Genomic DNA, 13,832 nt, shown 5'->3' on the forward strand with positions numbered 1-13,832 from the left:
CCTGCAGTTCAGCCGAGAAATTCCTGAATTTTTGTTATGTGCCTGTTTATCACAGCTGAGTTATTAAGTGCTTAACAGTTTGGGGGGTTTTTTGTTTGTTTTTTCTGGTTTCAGAAAGTCCAAAAACATGCTCAGGTTAATTGGTAATTCTAAATTGTCTGTGAGTGTGATGGTTTGTCTCTATGTGTAGCCCTGCAATAGACTGGTGACCTGTCCAAGGTGTCCCCTGTCTTCACCCTAAGTCAGCTGGGACGGACTCCAGCTCCCCCTACAGCTGAGGCAATCACAGCCTCTTGGTTGCACCAAAGAGTGAAGAATTTTTTGTTTTCTGCAGGATGTGGTGCAAATGCTTGATTTTTGGGAAAACATTAATTAAATGCAGAATAAACAAATTTTTAGGAAATATCACAATTCTAAGCTCAGACGTTTTTAAATTTTTCCAACCATACTGCAAATTATGGATGATTGGTTCAAGGAACGTTGGAAAGTTGAAAATCTGACTATTCTTTCTGTTTTTAAAGTCATTTTTGCTGACAAATGGTGTAATTGTGACTTTTTCCAAACCCCCTGGCAGCATTTAGGGTCCAGAGTGCTATCCAGTTTGTAGTTAGTCAACCAATCAGAGGATTATGGTTTAGAAAAACACATGCTTTTATATATATATATATATATATATATATATATATATATATATATATATATATATATATATATAAAAAAAATCTGAAAAGACAGCTAGGAAGCTGTTGGTACTGATTTTTTTTGACACTGAACACTTCTGTCTTAATGGCCTCTCACTCCGAACAATCCAGACGGTTGATTTGCATTGCCTCCTCTATGTCCCCCACATAGGATCATCCCTACTGCTGTGTGCTTTGCAGGCTTCATAAATTGTTGGGTATAAAACCAGACCTCTTCCTCCCCTCCATACGGGACAAGCCCAGGCGATGCCAGCAGAAGCCGTTTGATTTAGAGCACTGTACACAGATGCATCAAGAATTTATAGGAGTCTTAATTAGGAGTTATAAAAGTGACTTATAGTAATTGTGCGGGACACAGGGCCCTATAATGCAGCAGTTATCATTTCCATAATTCCAAAGTCTTGATCCTTTTTTCTCATAACTTTTATGTGTTGGTGGAGCTGTTTGTGCTTTGATGTTAATGTAGAAGGTTTGTCTGGGTGGCAGGATGTTGCTGCAGAGGGAAGTTTGCAAAATGAAACAAGGCAAAAAGCCTCTGCTTGACTTTCTGCTCCTGCAAGGCGTCGTAGCAAATATGTTCAGGGTGAAAACTGTGACGAAACTGCACCAGAAGTTGGGAAGGATTGTCGAAATTGTCTTTTATGCAGCAGAATTGCAGTCTTGCCACCTTTTTTCTTATGGTTATTTCATTTCTTTTATCACAAGCTAATCAAAGTGTCCTGTTGAGTCATTTTGCACACTGTACGTTTTGGAGAAGGCTTCAACATGATTTGGATCCTGCAGCAGATTTCAGGAGCTGGTTGCTCAGAGCACTTTATGTTTTAAGTAAGTTTAAATTATCCCTTAGGTAAAGGAGAAATTAGGGTTACATTTTTAAGGTTACTTATGCCTTAAATAAGGGAGAAATTACGCCTTAATAGTCTAGGTTTGTGCATCCACATACTGAAACCTGCTACAGGATCCAAATTATGTTTACTGCATTGACATAAAATTTATAGCCAAAAATCTGTACAGTTTCATAGAGACTTTATTTGTTTGCACTTGAGATACATGTCTCATAAAATCGGTCTACAGATAGTGGGAAAAAAGGAAAAGATGATGGAATCAATGAAAGAAAGCCCAAGCTTTAATGTGAATTTAAATTACAAATAACAACAAACAAATCAACAAATGTTGAACGAAACTAAGAATTGTGGGACATGTTCTCATGTTCTTTATTCAGTGCTACGAATTCAGACATGTTGCGCTTAAGACAGAGTCAGAAGTACCTTAAATTTTGTCCTTTCTCATGTCGCAAATGCCTTGCATGCAACTTTAAGGGATTCCATAAGTATAAGACTAAGATAAGCAGAAAAATCTTAAATATTTTAGTGAGCGTTTTAAGGAAACTTTAAGGAGAAGACTTAAGGGTGTTTTGTGCCACTGGTTTTATTTTAAGGAACCTTGAACAAAGATATTATCATCCCCAGAGCTCTAATTCTAGTCTTGTCATGCACAGTACTTTATATCGTTGTCATTTTATGTCTAGTTTGTGTCTGTCTCTGCATAAAGGACAATATATTAAACCATGGCTCACATAAACCGATAGTCAGACTGAAGTGCCAGTTTGTTCAATTTTTGTTGCATAGTGCTTACATCTCGTTCATATTAGCTTGTTTCTTGGTGAGAGTATATTTTGTTCCATTGTGCCCTCACCAATCTTTTGCAACTGACATATTTGTCATTTTCAGTTTTCTTTTTTTCCAAATTATTGGGACCAATTCAGTATTTTGCTGTCTGTCAAAGTGAAGTTTATTTATAAATCACATTTAAAAGCAGTGGGAGTTGAACCACAGAAAACATGGTGACTAAAAGATAAAGCAAAATCAAATTATTGAAATAATAATAACAAGAATAAAAATACAACACCTTGAAAGATGAAGTGAGGGTGTTAAGCTCTGCTTGAATCAAGCAATTGTGTTACATGTTTATGTAGTATGGGTGAAAATGATGTTAAATACATGCTAAACCTTCTGAATCCCCAAAAACCTGCAGGTAGGATTGAAAAGCATGTTGTCAGTTAAAAAAAAAAGTCAAAATTACACCATTTATCAACCAGAGACTGTAAAAACAGAAAGCATTGTTGGATTCTGTATTTTTCAGCGGGTATCAAAGTCACTTTATTTTACATGTCTCATTTGAAAATTTGCTAAAATGAAACAGTGTGAAACTGCAATGAAAATTCAAAATTTTTGGCTGAAAACACAGCAGAGACGAGACAAGTTAAAAACAATCTCAGTAATAATGTGTCTTTATTATGTAATGTCAACACCTGTGAATAAAATGTTGTACATGTTGATTCCAGGTTGAATAAATTCAACTTTATACCTTTTCTTTCTTTCTTTCTTTTGGGATTTAATTAATTCCTTTTTTCCCATTTTTAGGATTTATGGCATTTTTACTCTTTTATACTGCACATAAACGTTCTTGAATTCTCTTTTCTTCTTCATGGTTGTTCTGTTTTCATAGAAGTGTGGGATTTTCTATTGCAGTGAAAAATTAGCCTACAGTGAGGAAAAATGTGACAGAAGTAAACCTAAAACCCTAATTCAGACCCAGTCACATCCCTCCCAACAGACTGGAGTCTGATTGTATCTGTTGCTAGGGGAAGCAGAAGATATAGGGAGACGATTGCAGACATTTTCAACCACTTTTAGTTTCTAATGCTCCAAAAAAAAGCCAATAATGTCTTAGTGTTATTGCAGAATGAAGCACAAATAATGTTTAGTTGGAAAGTGGTCAGAATATCTTCAAGAATAGCATCAGAACAGGATGTTGTTTGTGTTAAAACACAGTCAACACAGGACTCCTGGTGGTGCAACACATTTTTTATTTTAAGCTTCTCTGGAACACTGAAAACTCATGTCCTTCTGTCCACAGGGGACTCGTCTCCGCACCACTACTGTTTTTCTAATTGATTTCCAGCATAGACAGCCACAGTAGAGCGGTCATCTATCTTTTATTCTGATTCATATTTCATCTTGAGCAAAAAGTGCACTTACACCCGCCTTTAAGTAGCTGGATAGCAACAGCAAATGCAATAGTCTACACTTTCTCTGAGTATTTCCTGCACACCTCTGAAAGAAAAAGGAGGAAAAGAAGAAACGGTTATGAAAAAGCTTCATGAAATCCATCTTTCAGTGCTTTTATGTAAGCCCTCCTGTGAGAGACCCCAGTTTGAATCAATTCATTTCTCATTTAACTTCCATCTGTGCTGGATTTACCTCACTTCTCTGTGTCGATTTGTTTCCTGTAAAGCACAAGTTAAGGCTACAAAAAGGAAAACAAATATAGACCAACACATAAACCTTAAGATTTACAGTGTTCCCTCTGTGTATATGTTGAAATCCAATATCCCTGCATAACTCCTGAGCTAAAACCAGTGAAACAAAACCTGCTTATTATGCCTGTATGCCTGCAGCACACTTTAAATGCCTTGATGGCTAAATGTGATAAAAGCACGCTGCCTGGAATGAATTTCTTGTGAGACATAGCCCTCACAGACCTTAAATCAGATCTAAACTATTCTTTCTGGCTTTGATACACTTCGTGTGTAAACAGTGTGTGAGTGTGTTTCCCTGTATCTGGATTTACATGAATTATTCCTGAGATAAGGACTCTTACTCATGTTGCAACGTGGCCTTTTCAAACCTTGTTTTTGTTTTGTGCTCGAGCTCCAGCGGTGGTTGGTTACTACCAACTGTCGAAAACATATTAATCACGCTGTAATATGTCTCATATACGGCTGCAAATATCGCTTTAAAGGCAGCAGTTGCATGGACTCCAGCAGTTTGTTGAGACTTGATCAACTTGTTTCCCTTCTTGTCACGTCTCAGTGTTTCAGCAACACATTTCTGTATAGTTGTGATCCAACGTGGCATCATTGGTCTCCTTACATTCACCCTACAGTTACTGCCACTCACCTCTAACTGGGATTCATCAGTAAATAAGACTGTTGTCCATCATCTACAGTGAAATGGTGCTTTTTTTTCCAGCCCTTTTAAACGTTTCACCTCCTAAGAACTATTTCATAAAAGCTCTTCTACACACCAGACAGTCTTCTTTGGACATTTGCTGATTAGAGTCTTGTTTTTCTTTACTCAGTAAATTTTGTGTCTGCAGTGAACCTGCATGTCAGTCTGCCACCGTCACTTTGATGTGTTGATCTTCTGGTGGTTTGCTCACTTTTGGTACTTTGGATTCAACTGATCCAGGTTGTTTAGTGCACTGTGATGCTGAGGAAGATCGTCTTTGCTCAGAAAAGCTATCAGACACCATCACACTGCTAATGACCAATATTCTCTGGAAGCTGGAGATACAGCCATATTTCCAACAGGTGAACAATATCTGCAGGTTGATTTAGTCGTACAAACCTCTGATGAGTTGATAAAATCCAGCTGAGTGCTTCAGTTGAAGAAAGAAACTTTGAGAAATCTGACATTTGTACAAAGAAGTTATGGAGAGGATCAGAACTATTTCTTCTTACATATCAGAACTTTTAAAATACTTCTAAAGTTTCGAACTTTGTGATTATTTCCAGAGTTAGAGAAAGAAAAGAGGAAGCAAACCAAGAACATGACGGTTGATAATAAGCTTGGATGCGTAACTTATGTGTGCTGTTTGCATAAAACACTGTGGTGCAGCAGCTAAATTGACTCAGAAACATAAGATTTTAGATGAATAATGTCAGTTTTACTGATAAGGAGCATATAATGTAGAATTATGCAAATACATGCAGGTCATCAATTTAGCCTGAAAGTAGGACTGCTGGAAATTTGAAAATCTGATTCCTTGATCCAGTACAACTGTCACTATTTTCTTCTTACATAAAAGAAAGCAATTGGTTCATTTGATTTTCTTCATGCGAGTTTCTTTGATTTGGGTTTTTTTTTTTTTTTTTTGCTTATACACATTTACAAAAGTTGTAAATATTTCAGGATACTTTACATTTCAGGAATCATTTATACATTGCAATTTAAAATTTTTGTTTTTGTTTACTTTTGTTTTGGAGCAAAGACTACCAATGAATATTTCTTTTTATGGTTCGCACAAATTACTTAGTCTCCCACATTCTGAATTTTAAAGCCCCTTCAGCTAAATGTCTTCAATTCCCTGCAACCTGTTGCACAAATAAAGGCAGTTTGAATGTTTTCTACATCCAGCAATCAGCATGAATAGATTAGTTTAACGAACACGCTCTCTGCAATTCCTCAATCCCCATTTAAGTTCCCGTCCTCTGTTGGCTGCCTCGACTCAGACTCCGTTGGTGGCAGCTGGCCGGCCGCCTTTTTGATTTATTGAAGTGAGTGGGAAACTATGAAGCTTACTTTGTGACAGCCCAGAAGGTTTAAAATTTAAGATGTCATTGAACTGATGAATGGCGAGAGGAGAGACTGAGCCCAGCCGCCGGCGTCATATGTCACTGTCCGAAGCGATGAGGGACGCTGCCTGTCGCCTCGTTCCAGCCGCCCAGAGGCTCCAGAGGGAATCTTAACGCACTGCACTGGAGGAATCAGAAATCAAATTTTCCGTAGAATATGTGCCGGCGGGCGCCGTGTGTTCAACTCTGCGCAACTTCATAAAGATTCAGACAAACGTTTGCTCCCAGCTAAGACTTGATCCGAGCCTTAACCTCACATGGGACACTAAGACGAATGCTTTCGTCTCCTGTCTTTGCTCATCAGCGTCAACCGCCGCAGACACATGGGCTTCAAGTGCTGATGAAATGATGGAACAAACCCGCGATGGAGTTTGACATCCATATGTGGAATCCAAAGAATCACGCCAGCTTTAAATTAGAGGCAGATCATCGGTGCAGTCTGCCTTCACTGTGCAGCTTTGGGTGTGATATTTAAATGGGAAAAGCACACCTGCTGACACAGATAGAGTTTCCCCTCACGATGCTGACAAATAAATTTGCAGCAGGTGACAAATGTGCATCCTTTTATCAGAGTAAGTGTCAGATTTGCTGTGATAAAAGGCAACAAGTAGGAACATTAGCATAGCGCTCTACCGGGGCCACCGACTGCACGGAAATAACAGAGCAGCGAGATGTAAGGGAGCTGCTTCCACAGCATCAATCAATACAGTGTTGGGAAACGCAGCAGGGTTATTAATTGTTTGCCCGAGCCCCAGAAAAATGTAATTAGTGCATTAAAATTGGGCCACAGGCTGAAAACTGCACACCTACACTTCAGCTGAGCTATACATCATCCCTGTGCAGGATCAGCCCTGTGACTGGCTGCTGCAGAAATGTAGCAGTAGGCAACTGAATCTATCTAATTCTCTGCTGATCAGGCTGAAAGTGGCCACATTAATGTCATATATATTTTTAGTTTTAATGTATTGTAGTGAGTTGTCTGGGAGAATGATGCTTGGAAAGAGTTTTTGTATTTTATGTACACTGTCCCAAGCAGATGCTTTTATTTTGGCACTAAAACCACCCAACATAGGAACCATGGTAGGAAGACATCAAACACACCACACTTCACACTCACGGTAATGATAACATAAGACTCAACTAAACTCATATGTCAAACATATGGCCCGCAGGATGACTTTGCAAAGTGTAAAAATTACAGATGTGATAATACACTCACTGGTCACTTAATTAGGTACACCTTGGACCCCCTTTTCCCTTCAGAACTGCCTTAATTCTTGGTGGCATACTTTCAACAAGGTATTGGATACATTTCTCCAAGATTTTGGTCCATATTGACATGATAACATCACACAGTTTCTGCAGATTTGTCGGCTGCACATCCATGATGCCAATCTCCCGTTCCACCACATCCCAGAGGTTCTACTGGATGGAGATTTGGTGACTGTGGAGGTCAATGGAGTACAGTGAACTTATTGTCATGTTCAAGAAACCAGTTTGAGATGATTTGAGCTTTGTGACATGGAGCATTATCCTGCTGAAAGTAGCATCAGAAGATGGTCCACTGTGGTCATGAAGGGATGGACATGGTTAGCGACAATACTCAGGTTTGCTGTGGTGTTTAAACAATGCTCGTTGGTACTAAGGGGCCCAGAGTGTGCAAAGAAAATACCCCCCACAACATTACATCACCACCAGCAGCCTGAACCGTTGATGCAAGGCAGGATGAATTCATGTTTTCATGTTGTTTACACCAAATTCTGACCATCTGAATGTTGCAGCTGAAGTGGAAACTCATCAGACCAGACAATGTTTTTCCAATCTTCTATTGTCTAGTTTTGGTGAGCCTGTGTGAATTGTAGCCTCAGTTTCCTGTTCTTAGCTGACAGGAGTGGCACTGGGTGTGGTCTTCTGCTGCTGTAGCCCATCTTCTCCAAGGTTGGACGTGTTGTGCGTTCAGAGATGGTATTCTACATTCCTTTGTTGTAACCAGTGGTTATTTGAGTTACTGTTGCCTTTCTGTCACCTCGAACCAGTCTGCCCATTCTCCTCTGACCTCTAATATGAGCCACAATAACAACAGTTACAACCCCAGCACCCCAAACTCCCATGGTGCATTACAGCACAACAGTTCAGTCCTAGCGTCCGGCTCTGGGATCTGTGCAGTATTGCTCCAGTTAAGTGCTTCCTCCGAATGTTATATCTGGGCTAAAACGTTAGCTCCAATGGCCAGTCAGTAATGATGATAACGATTCAGTGCAGTGTCAGCCTCTCTGTAGATGATGCCTCATGGCCTCAGACTAACCTCCACCCTGGAATTAAGCAGCCACGTCTCAGCTTTTAAATCAGCTGCTCTAATTATAGGCTGGACAAGAGCAGTAACATGCATTTATCTTTGCTAACAGCCTGTTTTCCTCTCTCTTCTCGCAGCTCTACAGCTCCGTGGACTTTGGCAGGAAATGGCAGCTCATCCACGAACGCGTCACGCCGAACAGATTCTACTGGTGAGTCACTGGCTTTTTCCTCATCCCGTTCCATCCCTCCCCCCTTCTCGCCCAAGTTTTGCTTTGCTCAGGAATGCAGAAAGTGTCGCTCGTGTTCACCGCGACTGAGCAAGTGATATTGATGGCTCAGAACAAGGTGTGTGACTGACTGGTGATGCTGCTGAAACTCTGCACATTTTTCCAGCCCTTTGATATGACCAGGCAGGGATTAATCTCCTGTGAGCGTCCGAGGGCATTCCACTTCATTTCACGCACGCGTCCTGCTCATATCAGACATGTTGCACATAAATACTAAATTATTATCTGCAGTAGGATGGGAAAAGGAGTCGGGATTTCTGCAGATGCATACATGCGGATGCAGAATCATGCAGGAGCGATGACTAATAATGGATCCGGGACGTTGCTGTCGCTTCCCATCCAGTCACGTCTGCTGCTCACTCCCCCTGCAGTGCACCTAGTGTGTCTGAAAGTGCACACTCATCACAAACGTAGCCCCGGATCTATTCCAGCTCGCTGCTCCTCTCTGAGGTGACTGAGGGTTTGCCCGGGATTGCCTTTGGCTACACCCACCCCTTAACTTGCATAAATCTGGAGCTGCTTCCGCGCCGCTGTGGTCTAATCCAAAATAACAATCCATCGCTGGCTTTGCCCTTCACCGCCAACGCCCCCTTCAAGGACACTGGATTGGGCCTGTAGTGACGGCCAGGCAGGGCTCCAGTTGGCTGCATTTAGACAATGGCTTCATCAGCCTCCAAGGGATATGAAATGCCGGCACAATGGGAGAGCTGCGACCGTCCGGTCTAATCCAACAGCAGTGAAATGAGCAAGAAAGCCAGATAACGCTCAGAGATATGCAGACAGTCAGAGAGTGTGGTGGCCCTGCACCATCAGTCCCAGATGAGGAGGCTCTGTTTGTGTCTGCATTGTTGCACTTTGCTGGAAAGGATGCAGGGATGTGCTCAGTTTAAAGTGGCATTTAGAATATTCCTGTGCAACTAAATTGCAGTTACATAACTTATTTAGTTATTTATTGGTTTACTTCAGACTTGCCACTATACCATAAAGGCAGAAAATAAAACAAAATGAAAATAAAGTAAAGTTTTAAACAATGTAGGATAAAATTTTACGTATTATTACTTATCTTTTGCCCCAAAACACATATACTGTTTCACATTATTATATTATTTAGTGTTTAATGTATGTCATAATGTTTTATATTATTATAAGTGTTCTTGCGTCTGCTTGTTTCTGTTGTTGTTTACTTGAGGTTTTCACTTGCCTTCTGGTTAGAATTGGGAAAATAGCACTTTTTGTTACACTTTTACGTGTTACAATTGTTCCAGTTCTGCATTTTCATTTAGCAGACACTTTTATTCAAAGCGACGTACATCTGAGAGTAGATACAACACAAGCAAGGATGTCGTCAGGAGAAAACAACCTGGATAAAGGTCATAAAATATTACTTATTTTGGGTCTGTAAAAATATCATGATTCATTTCTCTACAACTGCTCTGCATTTACATTTTGATAGAAATGTAATGTATTCAGTTATTTATAGATATATCAATATGCATACTTCTGCAAACTAATATCTTTACTATTTCCTTTGTCGTTTTCACTCTTGTGCTTCTAGGTTGAATGACTCAGAAAATCATTGTATTTTTACAATATACAGTAGGTCGACTACACATCAAATGAAATAGATATTACAGCAAAGATCTGCATAGCTCTGACATTACATCCTACTTTCCATGAAAAATAAACACAATGATATCTGTTATGTAAAATAGTAGATCTGCTTTTTATTGCAGTGATTCAAAATTGTGTGATCCCACACTTTAGCATTGAGGCCATTTTAGTCCCTTGTTTGGGGGTTTGGTTCAAACCTTAGCCTGGTTTTCCACCTCTGCAAGTACTGTCTTTGATAAATTATATTTATTTACATTCAGCACTGAGCTCACATTTTCCACAATTTCTAAGTCATGCAGTTTCCCACCATCATGATTCTGAGGTTTCCAGATTCCACAAAATCTCCTCTACACATAAATTTTAAAAAAATCTCTTCTGACATAATTTTCTGACGAGATACATGTATAAATTTAAAAAAAAAAAAAAAAAAATCACCATTTCACAATACGAAACTTTTTTGCCTCCCCTTGATATAAAAGCTTAAATAAACAATCTGCAATTATTATCATATCTCATCATGGAAGATCTAGATAGCTGAGACTGTTTTGACAAAAACAAGATACAGCATGGCTGGTTCTTACAATGACTGAGACAAGAGTTTAAAAGTAAAAGTAATGACATTACCCTGAAAATAGCCTTGAGAACTCGCAGGGTTATAAAGGAACCTGTTTAAAAGCAGCAGGCCTCGACTCGATCTTTGTCCCTTCATTTCTTTTCATCATCTCCCTTTGAACTGACAACTCTTGGATCTTTTTTTCTTCATTTTTTCCCTTCATATCCCCTTTCCATTAACTGTCAATACACCTCTGTCATTCTTTTCTCGCAGGTCTGTTGCCGGCCTTGACAAGGAGCCGGATTTGGTACACATGGAGGCTCATACACCGGATGGAAGTAAGTGTCTTCACCAACACAAAACCCAGTAATGAACAGTTCTCTGGAGGAGAGAATTCCTCCTGCAGAAAACACCCAGGTTTCCCCAGGGAAACGGCACCGGCTCGCTGCATCAATAAACCAGATTTCTGATGAATATGGCCTTTCTTCTGTTCCCTTTTCACTGTCTGAATGTCAGCACCATAACTCTGAATGGCAGCACCGCCAAGGTTTTCCATAGGTGACACAGGTGAATCTGTTTGCACCAGTCACAGGAGCTTCACTGCAAGATACAAGCTTTTTTTTTTAAAAAACTTTTTTCTTTTTTTTATCACTGCAGTGTGATTGACAGGCAGAGACGCTTGTTTGTGGCATCTGCACAATAAGCACAAATCAGGTGCTACAAAGAGAAGCAAATTAGCTAGAGAAAATGTCAGACTGCAGGAGTGCAACCCTTCACAGTTTGAGCAAGGAATATCATTTGATCTAATTGAGAGGGAAACGTTTAGCATATAAAGAAGCCTTCGGTTTATTTATTTGGGTTTGCTGCAGCGCTACATGCTATATGACAAGAAAAAGAGTGCTTTTCTATGTGTTCTTGTGGCAGATGTGCAGTATGTCACGTGCAGAGCTCAGATGTGCACAGAAGCTAACAGGAACTACCCTTTCCATGGATACGTTGACATCAGCTCTTTGGTGGTGCAGGACGACTACATATTCATACAGGTAGGCCTCTGCACAGTCACTACCTACAGCGTGACGGATTATGGATGCAAATAGAAAAATGTGTAAAATACATCCTGCATTGATTTAGGAGCCACGGTAAGTCGTGTGTTTGTTGTCAAATGCAGGTTGTGGATTGTATTGGGTTTTATGACTATTAAGTTTAATGGCTCATTGTGTTGCATGTTAATTTGTTAAGCTGTACTGTGAGCAGCTTTTGTACACTAAGGGGAATAAAGACCTTACAAATGCACAAGTTAGAACCGCCTTCTAGTGGTTTAGGCTAAAATGTCGGCAAACAGGTTAAAGGAGACTCAGAAGATGTTGTTAGTTTAGTTTCCATTTAACCAATTGAACCCCAAAACTTCTGGCAGGTTTAAAATGCATATTTTCCTTTTAAAATCATCAAAATCATACCATTAATTACAGCCTGAAGCTTTATTTATTTATTTTTAAACTCTTTGGATTTTCACCTTTCCTAAAGTCTTTGAAGTTTTTTTTTTTCATTTTCTGTGGTTTATAGCATTCTAACTGCGCCATTCTGCACAGAAGACATTCCTGAGTTCTGTCTCCTTCATAGTTGTTCTGTTCCTATAAAAGTGTAGGAGTTTATATTGCAGTAAAAAATTTGCACAAAATAAAGAAAACTATAGAGAAAAGATGAGGAAAAGTGCCCAGAAACTGCTTCGGGATAACAAAGTTGAGTAGAAACAGAAAAAGAAAGATATTTTTTCATTTTTCTGCAAATTAGTTTCCTTTGGTGTTGACTTAAACCTCCAAAAATGACTCCATAAAAAAAAAAATGTTCAGAAACTGATTGGCTATCAGAGGGTTAATTTAAATAATTAAACCTATACATTTTTTGATGGAATCTGAAAATATTTTGAGGGGAGAGAGAATGATATATGCAGGATAACAATGAACAACACTATGCAACAGTGCACAGTGAATAGCTGTTTTTCTGGTGGTAACCCTGAGTTTCCATGACTTGATGATTGTAATTAACCCTCTGAACTGATCTCACAATAGAATAGAAGGATAAACTTTATTGATCCCACAGTGGGGAAAGTTCACCGTTACAGCAGCTCCAAAGAAAAAGTATAGACAGTGCAGGAATAGATAGAAAAAAGAAACACAGTACAAAAATTGCAGAAAAAAACATTATATACAGGTGATTTTTTTAATTTAATTTTTTTTTATAAATATCATGTTGAAGATTATATACAAGCCTATATGCTTTCATTGGTGTTCTGTTGTCACCTGTTGATCAGGTAGATTATGCTTTTCCAGAGCCTGTCTGCCGGAAAAATTGGTATATAGTTTCATCAATGAAAAAGTGACGAGACCAATGAGATCTAACCAAAACAAGCTTAAACAAGCTGAAAGTCATATCATACATAGAGTCAGTCATCAATTCTCAGATGGGTTTTTTCTATGTGAAACACATGATACATATCTGTTTTGATTGAAGATTCACATGAAAACTTGGCTGAATTCAGGTGTTTCATTTTACTTGACTAAAACACCAGTGTAAAAATCCTTTTTGCTTTAACCTCAACTGAACATTTTTGCTTTGTTTTCCTGTGAATCCAGATTAGTTTTAGTATTCTTCTGGGCCACTGACTGTTGTGTCATATTAATCATGATTTGTGTGACAGAAAAATCTGAAATGGAAATGTTCTGAATCCTAAAGTAACACAGATGCAATTTATGGCTTGTATCCTAATTTCCTCCACAGTGTGAATATTATTTACTTTGACATTGTGCAAATGAGGTTTCATGCGCTTTAAAAGTCGACTGGAAAAGTCGGGATAATTACACGGCTTGTCCGCGGCAACACCAATTTTATTCAAATTTGCGTCCAACAAAACTACTGTGAAGCTTCATGTCTGTTTGCAGCTCCTGTATTCATGAGGAAATAGGGTC

The 13,832-nt window shown here is 39.1% G+C and overlaps 1 protein-coding gene across 1 annotated transcript in view; it reads left to right on the forward strand.

Moving 5' to 3' along the window:
* Positions 1–13,832, forward strand: part of sorcs3a (sortilin related VPS10 domain containing receptor 3a) — a 314,018-nt gene that overhangs the window by 186,852 nt on the left and 113,334 nt on the right. Inside the window, exons 5-7 of the mRNA XM_055010019.1 lie at positions 8,551–8,624; positions 11,140–11,204; positions 11,791–11,909. Of these exons, the coding sequence (XP_054865994.1) occupies positions 8,551–8,624; positions 11,140–11,204; positions 11,791–11,909 (258 nt within the window). The remainder of the gene's footprint in view (positions 1–8,550; positions 8,625–11,139; positions 11,205–11,790; positions 11,910–13,832) is intronic.

The sequence above is a fragment of the Amphiprion ocellaris genome, chromosome 4 (assembly GCF_022539595.1).
Source record: "Amphiprion ocellaris isolate individual 3 ecotype Okinawa chromosome 4, ASM2253959v1, whole genome shotgun sequence".
NCBI lineage: Eukaryota > Metazoa > Chordata > Actinopteri > Pomacentridae > Amphiprion > Amphiprion ocellaris.